General features: G+C 40.8%; 1 protein-coding gene across 2 annotated transcripts in view; it reads left to right on the forward strand.

The window, feature by feature from the left end:
• The window catches only part of LOC122775967 (contactin-1a-like), a 56,623-nt gene that overhangs the window by 21,009 nt on the left and 13,086 nt on the right, over positions 1 to 22,528 (forward strand). For both annotated transcript variants that reach the window (XM_044036236.1, XM_044036237.1), the window contains exons 2-14: positions 6,290 to 6,424; positions 7,527 to 7,565; positions 15,698 to 15,824; positions 16,575 to 16,753; positions 16,941 to 17,036; positions 17,917 to 18,123; positions 18,942 to 19,041; positions 19,220 to 19,401; positions 19,643 to 19,767; positions 20,197 to 20,314; positions 20,544 to 20,691; positions 21,564 to 21,691; positions 22,295 to 22,467. In XM_044036236.1, the coding sequence (XP_043892171.1) occupies positions 6,370 to 6,424; positions 7,527 to 7,565; positions 15,698 to 15,824; positions 16,575 to 16,753; positions 16,941 to 17,036; positions 17,917 to 18,123; positions 18,942 to 19,041; positions 19,220 to 19,401; positions 19,643 to 19,767; positions 20,197 to 20,314; positions 20,544 to 20,691; positions 21,564 to 21,691; positions 22,295 to 22,467 (1,677 nt within the window). In that variant the 5' untranslated portion in view covers positions 6,290 to 6,369. The remainder of the gene's footprint in view (positions 1 to 6,289; positions 6,425 to 7,526; positions 7,566 to 15,697; positions 15,825 to 16,574; positions 16,754 to 16,940; positions 17,037 to 17,916; positions 18,124 to 18,941; positions 19,042 to 19,219; positions 19,402 to 19,642; positions 19,768 to 20,196; positions 20,315 to 20,543; positions 20,692 to 21,563; positions 21,692 to 22,294; positions 22,468 to 22,528) is intronic.

Consider the following 22,528-nt stretch of genomic DNA (forward strand, 5'->3'; position numbering starts at 1 on the left):
AGCTGTGAAAGAGAAGTTATAGTCATTTTTAATGGTTCAGATTATGTACTGTAGTTTTGCATTCGTTTATAGACTGATTCAGTCCAGGTACATGTTATATATCAGATCGTCTGAGGTTTTTGAGCCTGGTCGGTCTTTGGGGGCATTGTGTTGACTGCAGAGGTTTGGATAAGTGGCTTACATTCGTATGGTGGCTTCTTCTGGGTAAGATGCAGAGAAAGAGAGTGAGATGGAAGGAAGACAGTCTGACAATAAGCCATGTCTGGATTGTCTGCTGCTGGATTACATCATAAATAATACCTCATACTGTTTCTGGACAAAATAACTACAGTGGAACATTATATTATAATATTAAGTGCTATTTCATGCTTCATCTTTTGATTGAAGTAAAAAGTGAGACATTCTTTGTGAACGTATGACAGCCATTCTTTGTCTGGACTGCAATAATCCATATAATGATTGCATGATTGCACCCATTACAGATCTTGACTGCATGTTGCTGAGTGACTGAGCGACTGATTGTCACGTCAGTGCTTGGTTAGCCAAGTGTTGGACATGCAACCAGCATTACAGCACTGTGTTTTATGTTTCATTTCTATTTACTCATTTGTTTAACCTTTATTTCACTGTAAAGTCCCATTAAGTATACACTATTTTACAGGGGAGAGCTAGCTACGCCAACAACTTCAATAATATCAGAAAACAATAAATACAAACTAGAAAGTTTTGTGGTAAAATTCTCATCGTGCCTGCTTCTTGGTGACATCAAATTGGTGGCAGTTGTGAGACTTACACTAGAAGGGGAGTATTTTCCATGTTGTTGTATTGGTTGTCTGTGTAATTCAGTTCACTTTGAGAGTAATCAGAGTAGTGTTCCTAATAAACCGATCAGTGTTTGAAATATCATAGTTCCTGATAGTTTTGCACATTGACCACACACGCAGACGCAGCTCAGCCATAATTAAGTTTGAACCTAGTTCGTCTTGCTAATAAACAGAAACAAGCAGGTGCAGTCGTGTGTGTGCATCTTGGAGTTACTGCTTCGTCTGCTGTGTAATAGACTTGCATAGCCTTTGTCTGTATCCTTTCATTTAATTGAATAAAACTGTTGGCCGTCTGGGAGATATAAACCTGTTTAACAGTTATTTTCCACTCTGACACAGAAGAGAGGGAGGTCATCTTTCAGAGCTGCGGCCGAAGCGACACAGGTTTCCTATGGCTCATTTGGAATGAGGTTTTTTGTTTTTTTTATACCATAAATAATTCAGAGGTTTGACTAACAACATTACCTGCTATGTGGTAAAATCAAACTCTTTCAGCTTCAAATGAAATGCATCACAGTGTGTGTTGCATATGTATTAATGTAAAACTACATTATGTAGTCATAGCAGTTGTCTGATCCACTTTCCATTTAAAGAAAAAATGGGTAAAAGTTAGCAAACCACACACTAGTCCAACTAAGACCTAGATGTGTGTCTGCTCAGACCTTTTACTCATTGGCCTTTTCCCCTGAGCTGTGGTGCAGTGGAAGACCGAAAGCAAAAACGTCGAGGAACACTGCCTTCACATGTGCCTACCGTCTGAATACTTGATTAGTTTTTACTGTTTATAATTTCATTAATGTGCACCAGGAGGCTGCAACTCCCATCAGGCTCTGGAGAAATAAAACCAAAGAGGTTTAAAAGTAATGCCCCCTTTAAACCAGACTTAGTCACCACTGCCGCTTCGAGGCGATGTCAGAGACAACGTCTCACTTAACGTTTCATCTTAATGTAATCTGGATCAATTCTCCTCCACCAGCCACTAAATCTCCTCTGTTCCATCACAGAATGTGTGTTTTAATAGCTATTGTTTTCCTCATTATCAGTATTTGATTCCACATCTTACGTCTGGGTCTAAGTAATGTACCAGAAGAGATGAGGTGAGGTATGAGCACGCTCTTGTTGTGGGTTGTTTGACATCCTGGAAATAACACTTGTTTCCAACATCAGTGTTGGAAACAACGCTGATGTTGGAACATGATGTTTCTGTGTAGCTGAAGTTTAGTATGAGGAAGGACATGTTATGGGGAGAAACAGTTAAAACTGCACACATGAGATAATTATCAATCTTCTTATCTAACGTTCGTTCATAGAAGAGCTGTATGGTGTGGCCAAAACTTATGTTTGTTTTTTTTCCAACTTCTTCATGGGCAGAAAATGACAAACACTCACTGAACAGCAACATTTGACAAATGTGAAGTAAAACATCAAAAGCTGATTATTTTCAGTCAACCACCTGATCAGTTAGCAGACTGATTGTTTCTAAAGACCCTGCGGCCTTGAGGCGATGCTATAATTGAGGAGAAACACACTGACAGTGTGTGATGAGGTGAAATCACACATGATTGGATGCTGCAGTCGCTGGCACTGTGTCTAAGCAGTGCTCATTTTTCCTCCTCTAAGTGATTAAGACCAATCCAGCGTTAACCCCATCTTGGATTCCCCCCCACAGGATTACTGTAAATCTGACTGATTGAGGTGGTGGTGTTGATTGTGTGTATGTGTGTGTCGTGAAAGGACTGTAGGTGGTGAATGGTGGTGGTTGTCTTTAGGGGGTGGGGCCGTCGGAGCAACATCTTGCTTTTGAAGTCCTCCACTCTGACCTCTTCATCATACCCTCCTCCCACCTATCATCGTTCCCCTTCATTCCTCCCCCACATCACTGCATCTGTCCCAGTTGATAAGGGCAGACGTTTCTGTTAAGTTCCTCACTTGATTATGCAGCTCGCATCGGGCCGAGCACAGAAACCGAGATGTTTCACTCACTTTAACTGAGCTCACTGTGTCCTAAGGGGGCGACGGGGTCATGATAAATATCACAGATGACAGTATTAATCATCGCAGTACGGCGACAAAATCCCAAGCTCCACGCCCCTCCCCCCTCCCCAGCAGCCTTGACTTGATGTAATATAATTTCTGATTTCAGACTAATGAGGTTGAGAATTGTAAGGGGAGTGACGGGAGAGAGAGATTGAAATTGAAAAGAAAATCTACCAAAATCAAACCACAGGCACGAGCAGTAATAGCACTGGCTTCATCCAGTGTGTGATTTATGAGGGAGAAGAAATGGCCTTGTTTGAGGGCTGTCACGTCTGGACCTGGTGATTTACTCTGATAACTTGAGCGCTCTCATCACGTGCATTCAGGCTTTCCAAGATAGGACAGGAGAGGCAGGAGGCTCCATTAATACTGATTATATGAGCATTCTGCCTCTCTGTGTGGTACTGCTCTGATTTTTATTTTTTACACTATATCAACTCGGTGACAGTTCTTAATGGGATAGATGGGATTGGTTCTTTCACCATGTTCTCTGTGTGCTCCAAAGAGGCTCCTTGTTGTCTACTCTAATCTCCTAAGTGCATCCATTAAGATCATTTATGAGTTGGAGAAATTGTACTGCAGGAATGTAGCTAGAGTGAGGTAAGTGGGATTGAGCTCTAATAAACTCATTTTTCAGTTCTTTGACTCCTGATTTCTTATTTCCACAGAAAGCAAACACTGACTGAACACATGACTGCAAACCATTGTATGATCAGTACAAAAACATATAGAATCCAGACTTGCATCACATTTTTCCGAGAGCGAGAACACAATACAAAACAATAAAATATAACATTTGTATCATGATCATTTGTAATGGAAAGTTCAACAACTTACACACTAGGTGTTTGTTTTACAACACCAGCAGTCCTGTTCCAGAGGAAAATGAGTGTTTGCCTTGTTTCTTTGCCATTTCTAAAAGGCCCCCCCATAGCACAAAAACTGCTCCTTTTGAAAAGTGTTGCTAGGATACAGGCCAGCGTGAAAATGAAATCGCCTCTGTATTGTTTTGCTGCAGCTGTACAGCTTGGACATTATGTCCAATGTATTGTGTGTGTCATAACTGTTTTTTCTTCTTTGTGTCAAGTGTTGCTTGCAAATTAAACACATTCTCCTCAGTAATCCATTTTGTGCAGTAAAGCACCGTTTGTCTGTGGAGGTGAGAACTCAATCGTGCTGTCACACTTTCTGAGTCTGAGACGGCCGACACCTCAGGCTGATTTCAAAGATCCAATAGTCTGCCTCATGTTCAATTTCACTCTAATCAATGCACATCAGTCCAGCATGACCCGCGAAACAATGGACAGCTGTTGTAATATTGAGCCCAGCATTGTATCGGTAAGAAAATACATAAGATGTTAAATTGGATTGCAAATTATATTTAATATGCAGTGATAAATCCACTTTTTTAATTAAGATTCTCTCAGAAATCATGCTGCCAATGTTACATTCTTTTTTTCAAAATGTCAAAGGACAACTGATCCTAACTGATCCTAACTGATGCTAAGCTTTACACACTTTGACATCACGCGGTGACACAGTTTTCCATTTAATTTCCCCGGAGGTTGTGTTTTTTTTCGGCAGGATGTTTAACTGAATGATTGACTGGGTTTTAAATGACTTAAAAGTAAGGATGAGCCGTCATGACACTCAGTATCGGTCCGATACTGGTCAGAATCACTGGATATCACACAGATAACAAAGTCAAATCCTAAATCAGGGGTGTCAAACATACGGCCCGGGGGCCAGAACCAGCCCACAGGATGAATTTGTTAAAATTTCACACTAATCAAATGCTCCAGATACCCGTGACTAAATGTTTGTGCCTTTATAGATCCAGTGTGCTGTGTAAATAGTAAATTTAGGCATGCTATTGTCGAAATTGCACTTATATTTCTCAAGAAATTTCATGTTTTGTAAAATTATCCTTCAGTAAATGTAAAACAAAGGAGAAAAAACAAAGGGGTTCTTGTTGTTCATAGGTTATTATGCTATTATTTTACCATTTTTACTGGTCCAGCCCCCTTGAGATCAAATTGTGCTGTGGCCCCTGAACAAAAATAAGTTTGACACCCCTGTCCTAAATATATATCCAAAAATCCCATATATATATACATATACTTATATTAGTGCTGTTATTAACGGTGTTAACGCAAACTCATTTGAACGGCGTGAATTAACGTTCTTTTTGGCCTAGCAAACATTGTATTTTTTTCACATGCTGTTGCAACAACTAGTAACGTTAGAAAAACTACAACTCTCTTATTATTGTGCGGCACTCACAATAAGAGGAATAAATCGAAATATGCAGGGTGACAGAGATGTTGTCTCAATAAAAAAAAAAACATTTGCATAAAGCAAGCCGATCCACTTTTCTATGTCGATAAGAGCTTTAAAATGAGGAAAAAGAATGGGACAAAAAGAAATCAAGGGACGCTAAGAAAAATGTGCGATTAATTGTGATTAATCGCGAGTTAACCATGACATTAATGCGAATAAATATTTGAATTGTTTGACAGCACTAATATATACATCACATGCTTCACTATACACACTACACACTATGACTTATGTCTGTTATGACTCAGCACAAATGTGTTCAAAAGGGTCTAAAATGACTGATGTGACATCCACATCTCATTTTCTACTCCCCTGTTCTTGCATAACCATTGTTTGAGAATCTCCTATGATCACATGAAACATTTGTCTGACCTATTTTCAACCATTATGGAAAACTCCATCTTTTTCTCTCTGTAAGCACTCTGTCCTTCCACACTTTGACAGCTGTTGCATTTCAACTTGTGTTTGTGGGCACGCGGCTGAGAGCCAGTGTTATGGTGTGATGTTAGAATCTTGTGGGCAGAGAGTGAGCAGTCAGATGCCCACTCATCTCAACCAGTGTCCAGGATTTCCTCTGGCAGCTGTCCAAATGTCAGTCATCCCATGTCAACCAATCAAGTTGCTTGTGTGTTGGAGACTGACAGGAAGCCGAAACACATCTAAGTTGTTATGAATACTGTGTATTCATGGTCCACACTCGTCTTGTGCTGTGGCACATACAGTTCCCACACAGTGATGTTTTATCGTTAGACAAATGGCTCCTGTAAAGACCTTTAAAGATCTTATAAAAAGCAGGATGTTTTCTAACTGTGCTGTTGGATATTCTTTTTTTTCTCATACAGTGTGTACATTTATTTGTGTATATATATATATATATATATATATATACTGTATATATTGGCTTGTTTGTTGTCTACAAATAGGAGTAAATCATGTTGACAGCCAGTTTATATGTTTTGCTCCTGTGTTTCATCTCAGTGGAGATTCTATCACATTTCTGCAAACTGACAGTTTCGGCAAACAGCATCCCTGGCTTCTGTACATTTAACAACCTGTCTCTTTTCTTGTTCTCCTCTTGTCTCTTCAAGGAAATCCTGACCGTCCCGCTAATGTACCCTCATCTGAGCTTCTAGCTTTAACCCCACCAGGTGGTTCTCACTTCAGCACCATGCTGCACCTCACCCTGCTCCTCCATCTCCTCCTCCTTTCACACTCCTCTGCAGGTCAGTCACACGACAGCATAAATGATCTCATTACGTGTTAAACTTTGATCTTGAGAGAAATACCATCACTGTTTGATGAAAGCATCGCATTTCTAAAATAATCATGCGCAACCATTTATTGCCTATTGTGACAGCCGTGCTGCTTTGACTTTACTATTAAATATTTATGCGATCGTATTAAACTTCTCAGCTTAGTGCTACAGTTAATGTCACAACCTGTATGTGTGTACATGTGAAAAAAACTTAAATCCATTTGACAAATGGATTTAAAAAAGTCTTAAATCCATACAACTCTCCTAGATATGGGAACTTTGATCGGAAAATTTCCCACCATTTTTTTTACCTTTTTCACCGAAGATTGTGGCAGTGTTACAGGTAAAGCTAGAGTGTCATTGTAGAGGCTAAACCTGTGCTTTAAGCACTGATAACTAAGTTGAACAATTTTTTATTTTTTATTTATCCTTTATTTAGCAAAGAAGGTCCTATTGAGATACAAGATCTCTTCTTGAGAGTACAAAGATAGATATAATAGTAAACAAGTCTCACATTCATTTGAATAACATTTTTAAAATAATCTTTTAAAGTAATACTATTTTGTGCAGCTCTGTGAGAAACAAAGATGTGATTTGCGGTTTTGATAAAGGTTTGATTAGTTGTTCAACCCTACTGACAACTGTAGTTTCTGATTAATCCAAATCTGAACCAGTCTTGCAGTTGAACAGCACAGGTCTGTTTATATTATTCCCAAAGTCTCTTAGAGTCAATTTACTTAGTCCTGAAACTTTCCTACCTATTCCTACCGATATATATATATAAAAAAAAATTCATTGCTATAGACCCACATTCTGTTCCTGTTGAGCTGGAAATAGCCTCGTCGAGCTTATGAACCACATCCATACTTTATATCCTGTATATTTGTTTCTCATGTTTGTGTGTTTAAACAAACGACAGCCGACCAACACTCTCAGGGTGTTATTGTGGGCAGAGAACAAGACAAGAATACATTTTCGTGGTTAATGTGACATCAGTGCTATGAGAGGAGAACAAAAGTCATGCATCGTGTCATGGTTCAAATTGCTGACATGAAACATTTTTATTACAGATGCATTATTTACTGGGGAGGTGCCTGACTTTTACAGAGGTGAGTACATTTCAACTCAAAGCTTCCACCCAACATTCATGCCTGTCTTTAACTCACTGGTCTGTACCTGAAGTTGTCATCGTCAAAATAGCTTGTGATATTGTAACAGCAGATCAGTGGGGACAAGGTTTGCGGTGATGACAGACCAGGACTTTAGGGACAACAGCTGATTTATTTCTGTGCATCAATGAATTAATGGAATTTGTGACTACTTATTCAGACCATAAAAATAAATATATGAAATGTGAAAAATAGAGAAGCGCGATAGCAGCAAAACTAAAAAGAAAGTCTTCCTTTGATTAAGGTTCTTCAAAGCAGAGATCATTCAGTAGCAAGTTAATGAGGCTGTGGCCTTGGAGCTTAGAGGAGGAACCAGTATGTGATTCACTGTGAAGGCTGCACTAATAAGAAGTCAATAAAGCCAGTTACCTGTAATTTCTTACTTTATTCATTTATGAATCAATATTAAAGTTGTAAAAGGCTGAAAGCTTTGAACTTAATTTCATTAACAATGTGAAGAAACGTGGTGAGACTGTATGGACTGTAACGTAGTTGTTTACCACTGACGGGGCTGAAGCTTCCCCTCACAGACACAGCTGTTCCTGTAATTTCAGTGAACGGGGAATTGTTCACCATTTCACTCACTTTGTGGCAGACTACACAGAGAGACAATCGAATAAAATACAGCCCTGTTCGCCTGTCCAATTAATGAATGAATGCAGTGATGCTAGAACATGTCAGAGACATAATACTTCAATGAAATGTCCATGTCCTTAATTTATCCTCCCTATTCAAGACTTTGTTCTCATGGACTAAAATACAAAACAAAGAAAAGATCTATGTCTAATCCAAATTGGCTTCAGCTGCGGTTCTGGCCTCTCCACCCACTGAGGTACTAAAACTACAACAGCACTTGGCTGTCAGGATTTGTTGAATGACGTGCAGTGACATACTGCTCCTAATCTTGTGGTCTACAATAGGGAATGACTAATGATTATGGCCCACTGATGCTATTCCTGGATTTCTCCTACTTGCAAATGTGCATTAATGGAGATGGTCCAACACAGTTGCACTGTTCTCGCCAGATGGATCTAAGATGAGCATCAGAGCCAGAAATTGTATTACAGTCACCATGATTTTGTGGGGTTTTATGGATGATGGAAGAGGCAGATGATATTTATACTTTTCCTCCTGTGTATAACCATTAAGTTGGGGTTAGCATAATCTTTTTGTTTTGTCTTTTCTCTTACTCACCTATAGATGCAGATTACTCTATATAAACCTTTTGAAGAATTCACATAATCACATATCATGTCATGCCATGTGTGCTAAATAACAGGCTGCATCCATAGGTCAGGTCAGAGGTCAGACACTTAGACAGGTGTAAGTGTATCACCAAATGACAGTAAGTACAAATACAGTATGACCAGGTAAATTGATCAGCTGGTAAATTATTTAAGTCTGTTGGAGAGTTAAACATAAACGATCATTTGCCGTTGTTGCATATGTGCAACGTACTGTAGAGCAGGAGGTCACTACCTTCTATAACAGATAGCAAACATATGAATAACTAATGAAAACACGAGTTTACATCACAATTCAAATCAGGAACTTTACAGAGGCATAGTTACTCCTCAGCAGGTTAGCCATGAGATGGAGATGTGTTTTCCTGTCGCTGGTGAAATGGTGCCGTTTGTGATCAACACAGAGTTGAGGGAAAGCGGAGAAAGTACTAGTTGATGTTACGTTTATGAAGCCTGCGTTTAACAGGATCATATCTCTGGCGTCTCTGAAGTCAGGATAGATGAAGATGCGAGACTCATTATACTCAGCTTCCTTTTCTCCTTTTAACCTTGTCCTGCAAGTTAATGAGCTTCATCTTAATTAATCTGGGCTAATCTGGCTCTGTCACTTTGTCGGACTGTCGGAGAGTGCGAGCCCCCTCAATGATCGATGGGGTAGGGACATTTTCCCGTCCTAGAATCTGTGGAATCAGCTGGGACATGAACCTGATCATGTTACTGCCTTCAGCAGATTCTAGTAGAATGTCGACTTTGGTTCTCCAAGTCATCGACGTTGTCCAATTATGCTTGCTGCTCAGACTACTATGAACAGGATCCACTTTTGTATCGACATATCAGTTTTGATCTGCGTCCCACAAAGTTGTGAGTTGTGCTCCGTTGTGGAAAAGATGCAAACAATGAAATACATAAATCTTGTTATTGTGATTGATTTGTGTCAGTGTAGGTTAAACAACATGTAGAGGAGGATAAAGATGAACCTATAAAGCTAATAGACTTGTGAGAAGCAGACTTGAGCTCCTGCTGCAGCCATCATTCCCATATGGAAATGTGACTGATCATTGGCTTTGTCTCGTGCTACCTAAATCCACACAACTGACCCTTTACAGCTTGGGAATTAACATCATTTGCGTCCATGAAAACCAAGAAACAGTGATTCTATGATGGGTTTGATGCCAAATTATAATTTTTGCTGGCTGTCACTATGAGGTTGCCAGGCAACCAGTTGAATCTCCAGGATATTGCTGGCCAACAAGTAGTCCAGAAATAGTCTGCATTGATCTTTTCATCTAACTCCCCCGACAAAGTGAATATGTATTTTCCAAAATGTCCCACTGTTCCTCTATGACAAGTGTGTTGGCAGGAGGGAAATGAAAAGCTCCAAGACAAGCTTGTATCCCAAAAATGATCTCTATTTTACACACATGCATATGGATATACTAGTGTACTGTCAGTGCTTACTATCTGCACAAGACTGTGGTATTTTAATCTGTGGGAGAAGTAAATTAAATGTAGACTTTTAGCAGAGGCTAAATGGAGAAATGCGGCTTTGGTGATGTGTTGCTTGGAAACAATTAATGAGGCTTCATGCTTGTTGAATTCATAGTGGAACCACAGATTTTCTTATGTGGTAGCCACTCTTTCTGCTGTTGTTGTTTTTTTTCTCCATGAAGCATTGAGTGCAAATGATTTTCACAGCCTGAGTGTCACCTCCTGGGCATGTTGACATTATCTCCACTTGCGTATAGAAATAGCACAGCCTGATCCAGTTTGGACTCGATGCACACATTTATCCGTTCAGCAGACTACTTGGTTTAAGGTCACTCATTCCTGAAATGTGTGAGAAAAGGCCGCTGTATGAGTATAAACTGTGTCAAACCTAGACAGAGATGAATGCCTGGTCATTTTGAAGAGGCAGAGTCAATACCATGCTCCTCAAAGGTCATAACGCTGTGTAGGCTGCTGTCCAGCTGGGACATTCTGTAGAATCACTCTTTATTCGCAGCCTTATTTACAGTTGAACTGCTGGTCATTCTAAAAGCAGCATTGATCCTGTTAAAATGATGCTCCAACAGATAAACGTCATGCTGTGTACTTTTCAAACTCCAATAAAGGCTGAACGAGAATGTGTTAATGCACTTGTAAAATCATGTTTATGTCCACATAAACTGTTAATTACAAATCAGCACAGTGTCACCTCCACGTCTCACTGTGCAGTCAGGATGTGGGTGTCCTGGACTCATTGATGCCAAACAAGCGGGACCCGGATTGAACCAAAGAAAGTTACTGCCAGTATTTACCACACCTCATTTCATCGTTTGATGGAAAGTGTGATGGATGAGTGATGGATTTCTTCTGTAAAGGTTGACTTTGCGTATTGTCCTTCGTACTGTCTGAGTGGTGACAATATTGTGCATTATTTTTCACATAATGCTTTTTAAGATGAACACTGATGGTTGGTAGGGCCACACGGTTGGTGTTGTGGTTGGCACTAAATAATAGTGAAGCAAAATGGAAAGAGTAAAACAAAAACCAAAAAGAACGTGGCGCAGAAACACAAGGAGCTTACCAGGAACACACCAAACTAGAGCATGAAGAAACAGCAACTCACAGGACTGGAATGTGACAAACTACCAACTAGGGATGCACCAATTGATGGCCGATTTTCACATGATCGGCCATCGGCGACCAGCCGGTCAGACAGAGATATGCCGATTTTTAGCGTGCAGTGGAGAGGCTAACGGGTTAGCAGAGGCTCCAGATAGCAAGTTAGCTCAGAGAGTCAACAGACAGAAGTGGGGATTTCCACACGGCAGCTTTATTCTCCAGTATTCACATCGACCATACAAAGCCAGCACCAATTAATTACTGAGAGCCCCTTCTTGGGGATGTCCACGGAGCAGGAGGTGCCGCCACCTTGTGGCACTATTCAGTATTGCAGTAACAACACATCTAGACTCACATCTGACTGAAAAGTTGGTTGTATTTCTATGTTGGAATTTTATTAAAGAAAAGATAGAAAATACATCACTCCGTGTGATGTTAAGTGGTTTGAAAAAATGAAATCAGAATCAGTTAATATCAGTACTGGCAGTTCAAACTCCATGAATCATCGGGAATCAGTGCATCCCTAAATCAAACCCAACAAATCAAAATGAACCAACACAGACCCTGGGGAGGCAGAGACAATCAAACACAGGTGTGACAAACGAGACACAGGTGAAACTCATTAGGGCGGGGCAGACAATCAGGGAAGACGGGCCAACTTCAAAATAAAACAGGAAACCTGGAACTGAACACCAGACCGAGAACTAAAACCAGAACTCCAAAAGGTCCAAACAGATTACTAGTTCAACAAAAAAGTGCCTGAAAGATCCAGGGGTCATGACAGCTGGACTCATGTATGTGGTGGAGGTGTTAAACACTTCTCATTCTCTTTGACTGTTGCAGCGTCCACAAACTGCATTGTGGGTCTGTTGCTTTGCTTTATGTGTTTTTTTTGGAGTGCACCCAACAGTGGAGGACACAGAGGATATCATATCACCATCACAACTCTTCCAAATGTTGCTAATGCCGGTAAAATGATGAATAATGTGATGTCTGCGGGCATCCGTCATTGTTGGGTGCACTTTGTCTCACAAAAACATCGGTAATGGGAGAGGACAACCTCGCCTGTGTCATGTAATGTGATTTGTTTGGCTGACGCTGATGAGCTGACCAGTTCTCCTCTTCTGCCAAACACAACGCAAGCGATTCAAACACAATGAGTCACAATGGTGTTAAGTGATGCTTGATGTTGCTCAATTAGAAGCAAATAAGAAGCATTTCAGTCGAAGCCTCCTCTGTTTAAGTATGAATCCAGTTTGACTGACGTCGACCACATACCTGACCGAATAAAATACCTGGACTGCAGTGAATCAGAATAAATCAAATGAATGCAGAAAATTACAAACAATAGATCTTTCACTCCAGGAGGTATTTTGTCTGCCAGTGTAGCTCATTGTGTGGCTCAGGGGTTTATGTATAATTACAGCTACACTGTGCTGATGTCTGTCCCATTTGGACAGTCTTGTGGTCATGCACACAAAGCATGGTGCAGGCGTAGCTAAAACCCACAGCTGTGCGTCAAAGTTAAATTCACTGGAGGATAAAGTGGGGATTTTCAGTAATTATGAAACTATGTACATGTGGAGCCAAAAACGCACACTCAATATAGTCTTTGCAAATCTGTAAAATGGCTGAAAATTCAAAAAACAAACAAGAGAAAATATTATTATGGAGGATATATCATAGCTGATTTATGTTGACTGGTGTTGAAACTGTGGTTTCAAATGATGCCATGGATTTAGAATTATATTTGATATCTCAATAAATTATTGATGTCTCTTTAGAAATGGATGGATGTTCCTAAAATAACAGGGTGTGAGTGTGGTGTTTCAAATCCAAATGACAGTGTCAACCTGTCTGGTCATTCGCTGAATCAGTGAGAAAAAGGTCCAACAGGCCCTTGAGACCGATGGCTTTTGGCTAGTGTCTATGTGTCTGTCCTGAGAGAACTGTCCCTTTTTTCCTTTGTATTCTTGTATGGGAGGGGACAGGCAATAATCACTCCCCTGTTTAACCAGCAAATAAGTGTATCCACAGCCACTGTGGTAGTAGTGCCAACAGAGGAAACAGATAAGGGGTATGATTCAGCGAAAAAGAGAACCGAACCTGAGACGCACACAGATAAGAGTTTTTCTTTCTTTCTTTTATAAACAGTCTCTGAAAGAGAGAAGACAGAGGACGGAGGACAGAGGACAGGACTCAAATTCAAAGGGAAAGTTCCAGGGTTTTAAAAGTACAGCAAAAGAGGAAGGAAATTAAAACATTTGAATCACTTGAGAAGTAGAACAAAATCGATAAGGAGATAATAATGCCTAAGTAGTGCAGCAAATATAACAATATCCATTTTCACTCCAACTAGGGGCCTTTATTACATGCCATCATTTTATATTTAGACATATTATATTTTATGGTAAACCTAAACACCTAAGAAGGAAAGGAAATGTAACGAGGGAGTAGCAGAGTGTGATAGCAGGATATACTGTCAGTGAGACTGATAAAAAATAAGTCAGAGGACGGCCAGTTAGAGACGGATAGACAGAGAAAGTGAAGCGATGCAGGGGAAAAGTAAGAGTCATGTGTCAGTCTCTAGGCAGCGGGCCTTATGTGGCCTGCTTCAACACTTCCCTCCACCATCTGTCGCATCCCACATTACAGAGAAACCATAGAGACTGCACCAGCACTCCACTCTCTCCAATTTACACCCAAAGTCCAACAGTAGAATAGGTTTGACTTTATTCTCTTTACTCTCGTCATCCTGTTCCCTTCAGTTGTGTTTTATCTTTCTTTCTTTCTTTCTTTCTTTCTTTCTTTCTCTCTTGTTCCCAGAACATAGCTTCTCCCTTCATTTGCCTTCCCTCAGCCCCACAATGCTGCACGTACAGTATGAGTAATTCTCTCTCAGCCAGCAGTAATTCACAGTTCATGGGATTTGTCTTCGTGTCAAACACATGCGCATGGTTGGCTGCTGGAGTGTGTGGAGTAGAGTGGGAGTGGATTTTAGTCTCCTAACATCTTAATTGCTGCCTCCTTCTCAAACTGGTTAGGAATTCTTTACCTTTTAATACTTTAGTTTCCTGAATGCAGAGGCAGATAGACAGATGTGCAACAGATGCAGTTGTGATTAAACATGGCATCATTTTCGGAGATACGTCTGCATCGATGGCGGCGCTCGCATGTTTCTCTGCCTGAGTTAATGTGGTTCTTCATTTTTTGTCGATTTTCCAAAAATAACTTGAATCACAGCTTTTGTGGCTGTAAATAATGTTGAGAATACAGTCTCAGGTGACAGGATATCGTGGAAACAAAAGGCTTTTGTGTAGACGTTTGAAAGGTTGTGCATTTTTAGTCAATATGACATTTCGAGAGAGAGAATTTATTTTGAATCGCCAATGCAGGCCTGGTTGAAGTGACAAATAGAAGCGGGATTTCACTAAAAGAGAGAGTGAGAGAGCTTCTCCCCATTGAGGTGTCAGCTGTGCTGTCTTTAGAATCCATAGACACAAGGGAGTCACACACACACACACACACACACGCACGCACACATAGACACACTCTTGATCTGAGAGAATAATCAGCGATTGGGAACACACTTCATTGCTTATTCATAGCTCCGTATTGTGTTTCTGTCTTATTCATGTCACGGCTCATAATATGCCTTGATGAGTAATTGGGGCTAATTGTACATATGTGTTGATGGTATAATGGCAGACTGATCCAGTGAAGGCATTTTCATCAAGAGAACTCGTTTGTGCGTTAGCCTCATAGCACTGACGATCATAGTATGAAAGAGTGTGGGATTATTTTAAAATCGAGCTAACGTTCCTGCTTTGGGGATTTGTATTAGCTTGTAATGATATCTTTTTCCTCGACAACAGATGAATGTGCAACTGATTTGGCAAGTCACGATCGGTGTGACGCTGGGATTTGGAATAAAGCGGTTCCCTATTACTCAGTGCTTCAAAATGAGTTTAGGATTATATTAATGAAAACGACAATGCAGATTTATCATAAACCAGCCACTAAGCATCAGAGAGGTGCGGGGTTTGTCAGACTCCTCCTCAGTAGCCATAGTCGGAGTATATTTGTAGTGTGTGCCACGTCTGAACCCAGCTGTCTTGTTTTTGATGAATCTGCCCCAGAACTGCCAGACAGGGGGCTTACTCCCCAACACTTTGATATATCCTGTTTGTAAGTCAGACCCAGCTTGTTGTTTTTTTACCCCAGATGAAGCCGCGGGTTTCGGGCCAGTGTTTGAGGAGCAGCCGATGGACACCATCTACCCCGAGGAGTCGCCCGAGGCCAAAATCACCCTAAACTGCCGCGCTCGAGCCAATCCACCTGCCACATACAAGTAACATATGTTCCTCACACACCAGACTCATTACTACCCGCCGTTCCCGGCAAAATGTTTCACTTCTGAGGTTTTCTGTTTTCTGCAAAAACACAGGACACATTTGCGCAATTACATTTTTTTTCATATGGATGTTTTTTGTTTTTTTTCCCCCCATATTAAGAGATTAATTACCATTCCTGGCAAGATGTTTCAGTTCTGTGGTTTTCTGTTTTCTGCAGATACACACCACACATTTTTGTGCAGTAGCATTTTTTTTTTCATACACTTGTGTGTTTTTCCGCATACTAAGAGTAATTGTAATTTAAATGCCAAAATATGGCACACGAGACGAAAGAAGATGCCGCTGTAGCACGCACTCCGCAATGATCATGTCTCCACTTAAATTTTCTAGCTGATCATTTCAATTTACATGTAAATGTATGTAAATGACGTTGCTCTGCATCCTCCAAATCAGTCTTACCATCAGACAGGCTAGAATCTAGATCTCACAGGGGAAGAAATCAGCTACAACTACTGCTCATATCAACAATAGTAGGTCATTTCTCAAAATGAAAAATGGAATTTACTATTTCTAACACAATGCTATAGATTAGGGAAGATTGTTTACACTGAGGTACATTGCAATACTGATCTGACGAGTAGTATTGTGACAAAATAAAACGACAATTTTCAGTCCATCCAAATCAGTCCATTTTATACAGTGACTCTGACTGCTTTGAAAATGACACTCACTTGTTATTCCTGCAGATGGAGGCTGGACAACATGCAAATTGATCTGGATGAGGAAGGCAACCACTATAGCTTAGTGGGAGGCAACTTGGTCATCAGCAACCCCATCAAAACCACACATGAAGGAAATTACTTCTGCGTGGCTTCCAACATGTTCGGCGCCGTCGTCAGCCAGAAGGGCTCGGTCCAGTTTGGATGTAAGTGGCTTAGCTGCTCAGGCTGCAGTAATGTGCTAATAAGATTTACATGAACCTAGCTCAAAGCTGCATGTTCATGCAAATGAAGTGTATTTAAACTGTGGACAAGTGGAAAGTGCAATGTAAGACATAATAGATTCTGCCTGACTTTTGTTTTACAATAGAATTTGGTCTCTGTCTCTCTTAGATCTCGATCTCTTCTCATCCGAGGAGCGGGAGACAGTTAAAATCAAAGAGGGACAGGGGGCAGTGTTGCTCTGTGCTCCCCCACCACATTATCCAGGTACAGTAAGTGACAGCAGAGTGTGCACCTGCTGAAGAATGTGATGAATTCACAGTAGACAGTAGTGGGTTCATGCACTGCAGTCCACAGCCCTGTGAGGAATGTGGACTGCAGATGCTGCACTTATATTAAATCCTAAACAATCATCAGACACACCGTGCTGCAAACTCTGTTTTAACAGCATATCATTGTTTTTTTTTTTTAATTAGAGTAACGAACCCAATTAGTGAAATAATGAAATGATATATTGTCCCTTGGCATTGGGTTGAATTACCCTTCTTAATGTGCTCCAAGGCATAAAAATAATGACCTCTCTGACTCTGTCAAGGTCTCATTATCAGACATTAATCTTTTTTTCTTCTCTGCAACCATATGCTGGCTTTATTTCCATCCACTCATGGATGTAAAATCATTTAAAACGATCCCATGTTTAGTTCAAGTTACTTCGTCAACGTAAAGATGTTTTCCTTTCTGTTACTGGTTAGTATTTTTTTATTATGTTAATAAAAAGATTAATAAATCTGTACATATAATAATTATGTATGTTGATGGAACAGTCTGAGAGTAGTATTGTTATTAAACTCTCTCCGCAGTGCCAGAATTATCTCGACAAGCTTATGTGCTAAGTGTAGCTATTACACTCCTACTCCTATACTAGAAAAATATTGGTCTCATCTGAAAGGTCAATGGATGCTTGAATATTACGTTTCCCTCTGCACAGAACAACTGTGTCATTTTAATTTCGCACGTGTTAAGAATATTCAAAGTGAGCCAGCTCTTATCTGTAATCTCTTTGGCTCTTTTCAAAGCTGTAGCTGTGGCTGGGATTCAAGAGTCTTGATTGACAGGTGGCTTTTTGTTCCCGTCTCTTTCTGCACAGCTGAGCTGTCATTCCGATGGATCCTCAATGAATTCCCAACCTTCATCCCGCTGGACAAGAGGCGCTTTGTCTCCCAGACAAACGGTAACCTCTATATCTCCAAGGTGGACTCCTCAGACACTGGCAACTACTCCTGCATTGCGTCCAGTCCGTCCATTTCCAAGAGCGTCTTCTCCAACTACATCCCCCTTATGCCTCTGGCTGAACGTTAGTACTTTACTTCTTACCAACCGCTGTATTTCCAGTTACTTTCTCATGATGTTTCCTGAAATGATAATAGTAGTGAAGGAGCTTTTTACAACTATTGATCTTATATAATGCATATAAAAGACCAAATCAACATTTTTCACAACAGTGTTTAATTACAGTAGTGTTTGTTTCTCATTTAATGAGGTTATAGCACACACACCCTTTAAATGAACACATCTGACACACAACAAAGTTGCTTTAGAGCAGAGCCAACATGTTAAAGAGTAAAATGGAACACAAATCCCCTCCGAGATGAAGGCACCAGAGACTAAACATGTTTCTCTTCAACACTCTGTGTATTTGCAGAGACAAATCTTAAGAGTTACTAACGGAAACTAGGCAGCTATGTCAACGACTTCCTCAGGGACATCTCTTCAGATGCTTATTTTCTTCAAACCAGCTTCATCTGCACCAAATGGGTCTTGAACAGGGGAACACAACACTGAACAGTTATTTGGTTTTCTCACAAGTATTGCAGGATCCCGTCTCAGTAGGTTTGCATTTTGCCCAGGCGTTTTCATTTGTAGTGTGTTTTCATTTGTTTGGGTTTTTAAACATTTGAGATATGTATATTTACACAGCCATAATATCACAGTTGCGATTAACAGACATAACAAACTATTGTCAGTACAACAAACTCCTGTGATACTGCAAATGCAACAAACTGCAAACTCCAACACTACAATGGTTAATATGAACATGAAATTATTTTAAACTTTCCAAATGTGGGAAACTGAGTGAGTCTTCTTTTTCTGGGATGTTGTTATTCCTCTCAGGTCCGATAAGGAAATACCCCGCTGACCTCATCGTCAAGTTCTCAGATACTGTTGCTCTGGTGGGGCAGAATATCACCTTGGAGTGCTTTGCTTTGGGAAAGTAAGAGAAAAAGCGTCTTCTTCTTCTTCTTAGCCAGAGAAGCTTCTTTATATGATGAATGACCACATTAGTACATGCAGTCAGACAACTGACATTTTAAACACAAACTGTATCACATATGTATTACATATGGAAGCATGCCTTGTGGATTATTTGTATTTTTGTTTATCATTGCCAGTCCAGTACCTGAGATCAACTGGAAGAAATTAGATGGGCCGATGCCATCCAATCACGAGGTGCGAATGGAAGGGGCTCATCTGCACCTGTACAATGTGCAGTTTGAAGATGGCGGCACATATCAGTGTGAGGCATCGAACTCAAGAGGGAAGGACTACCACACTGCACGTGTTTCTGTAGAAGGTAAGTAGCATGGTGTTGGTCACACCAGCCGTGTTCTTTCAAAACACACTGACTCAAAAGTTCATGTTTTATGAAAGGTCCTTTGCCACCAGCCCCTCTAAGCCGTTCTCATCAGCAACCACTACTATCTCTACTATCTTTTTTCAGACCTGACACCTTCTGAAGTAATGTAAATACAAACCTCATATCATATCTTATTCATTCACTTTGCACTCTAACTCCGAATCCTTCTCCTTTGCAGCTTTTCCTGAGTGGGTGGAACACATCAGCAGCATGGAGAAAGACATCAGTAGCGAGTACACTATGTCCTGCAAAGCCAGCGGCAAACCCAAACCACACATACACTGGCTGAAAAATGGAGAACGGGTAATATTCAAGCTCATGACTTTTTATCCTCCTATAACTGAACAGTTAGAACTCCCCTGAGCAACTCTGTTAGGGCCCCTACAACTGCTGTGCATCTCAAGGCTATTACAGGAGCACGGCGGTGACAGGAAGCTGGCACTGTGGGCACACATCATGTCAGGAGCAAGTGTCTGTTATTTTTGAGCTGGTGCCAGCATGGACTGTGTGAACCTACACAGGGACAACTGTCATCAGGCATGAGAAATACCCAAGAAAGTGACAGCAGAGTGGGTGTTGAATACTGAACACAACGTTGTGTTATTAATGAAGTCCCCTCCCAGTCCCAGTCTAACTAATTGTCATCTGTACTGCTGACATAATGTCAACAAACCACTGGCGATTTCCAGCTTGACGATTATTTCAATGTTATCACCCTGTTTCTTTCCACAGCTTGATGGGAAAGAGCTTAGCTTCAGCAGCTTGACATTTGATGATTCAGGGATGTATCAGTGCATAGCAGAGAACCACCACGGAGTCATCTATGCCAATGCAGAGCTGCGTGTTTTTGGTGAGTCACACTTCTCATGCACAGGCACCGCTGCGTCACATTTTAAAGGTCACATTCCTGTGTGACTAATTGAAGCTCGGTAATACATTAAAAAAGGCAACATACATGTGACCTGGGTCGTTTAAAAAGAAGTATATGCTACTTCAATTTATGAACTTAACGTGTCATAAAGAAACATTTTTGACTGACTTTGACTTTGTGATAAATAATCCATACTGTCTCTCCTCAGCCTGTGCGCCAACATTCGAACACAACCCAGTGAAGACAGTCCTGGCAGCAAGAAACGGCCGAGTGGTGATCGAATGTCGACCCAAAGCCGCGCCAAAACCCGACTTCTCCTGGAGCAAAGACACAGAGTTGCTCTCCAACTCTACCAGGTGAGCAGCCACGTCATGAAATGGAATATCTACTTTATTTTGTCCTCTGTAAATATTACTGCACATACATTATAGTCATTCAAAGTGGCTGGTTTATTATGACTTTATCTGTGACTGAATGGTAAATGATGAATTCTTGTCACTATGGTTTTGCCATTCACACCCACCCATTTACACAGATTAACACATCTGTCTTACCCAGTCACTACCTGTTCATGTAGACTAGTAGATTAGCTGTATATCTATTATACACTGAATGGAAGTTGGACTTGCACTGCCTTGCTGTCAGTGTCTGACATTGATTTTCATCAGCCTGGTCAGACATGATGGGTAAATCCTGTATTTTGCTCCACTCTGACAAAAAAAAAAAACCCTCCACAAAAAAAACAGCCTAACCTCCCCCCCCCACCCAGCACAACCCCATTCACCATAGGGGAGACTTCCATAGAGGAAGAGCAGCAGCTATATGCAGCATATGCCTCCTAATACTCTCAGTGGCTGCTGTTTTTGTGAGGGAGGGTGTGGAGCAGTGGTGGTCCAGCTGCTATGATGCTGTTTGTCATGCATGCATATTAAATATATTCAGACAGAGATGAATCAAACATTGCCTTTGCCTTCAGCCCAATTTAAAGTTGCCTCTTGCTAACTAGTTTCAAGTTCTCATACTGCGTTCTTCCCTTGGAAAACGATATGCAGTATGTACTGGGGAACTGGGAGACATGGAGAGCGCTTTCATCATTTTTCATCATCCCCATACAAGCCCACGGAAACAACACATGCTGGACTTTTGACCCTCACGTTGTGCTGAATATTTCATACCATATAGTTCTTTCTCTGCAGTGTGAGATGAACTGCCTCTGGTCTCTCCTTAGGGTGTTCATCTTGGAGGATGGAAGCCTGGAGATCCTTAACGTGACCCGAGCAGATGATGGCAGGTACACGTGCTTTGCAGAGAATGACCGAGGCAAAGCGAACAGCACAGGCTCACTGTTGGTAACAGGCAAGTTTTAACTGAACAATTCTCATCTCATCAACTTCTTCATGGCTCCTTTTTTGAAGTTTGTTCAATCCTCACAAAACTGTCTCTGCCTCCAAACGTTGCAACCAGGGTTGGTGAATAATCACCGTCTGGCTATTGGTGGATATTCAGTTATCCCTAAAGGACCAAGGCGGGATACTGTGTCAGATCAGATGTGCTGAGACGAGGCCTTATTTTTCACTGTTGAATGAAAAATGAGAAGAGATGTTGAGATTATGATCGTGTTGAGACAGTGGGATTGAAAACAAGATTATTACATTGGTTTTGTGCATGTCAGATTTTTTAGATGTACAATCTCAGCTGTCAAACACTTTTAGGTTTTTACAGTTTATCTCTGGTCATACAAGAAGTACAGCTCTTTACTGCCCTCTTCTGGACATTTGTGCACATTGAACATTTCCAGTAATTTCATATAAAATGAATGTACTTTATTATACTATTGGACAACTCAATACTCCCTTTTTTGTGGTAACTATTTTGCTGTAATGTTGCTGTTTTGCTGTAAGATAACCTCTTTTTTAATCATTACTGATCTCCTCATCCTCTTGTGGTTTTTCCCCCCAGAGGCCACAAAGATCACCTTGGCACCCTCCAACGCAGATATTAACGTGGGTGAGAATGCCTGGATGCAGTGTGCCGCATCACATGACCCCTCTTTGGACATCACGTTCATCTGGTCCCTGGATGGCCAGGTCATTGACCTGCACAAGGGTCGCCAACATTACGAACGCACACCAGTAAGACACCAGTAATGGTTAATGATTTTAGAGCAAAAAGAACATTGAAAACTCTTCAAAT

This window comes from Solea senegalensis, linkage group LG10, assembly GCF_019176455.1.
Source record: "Solea senegalensis isolate Sse05_10M linkage group LG10, IFAPA_SoseM_1, whole genome shotgun sequence".
Classification (NCBI taxonomy): domain Eukaryota; kingdom Metazoa; phylum Chordata; class Actinopteri; order Pleuronectiformes; family Soleidae; genus Solea; species Solea senegalensis.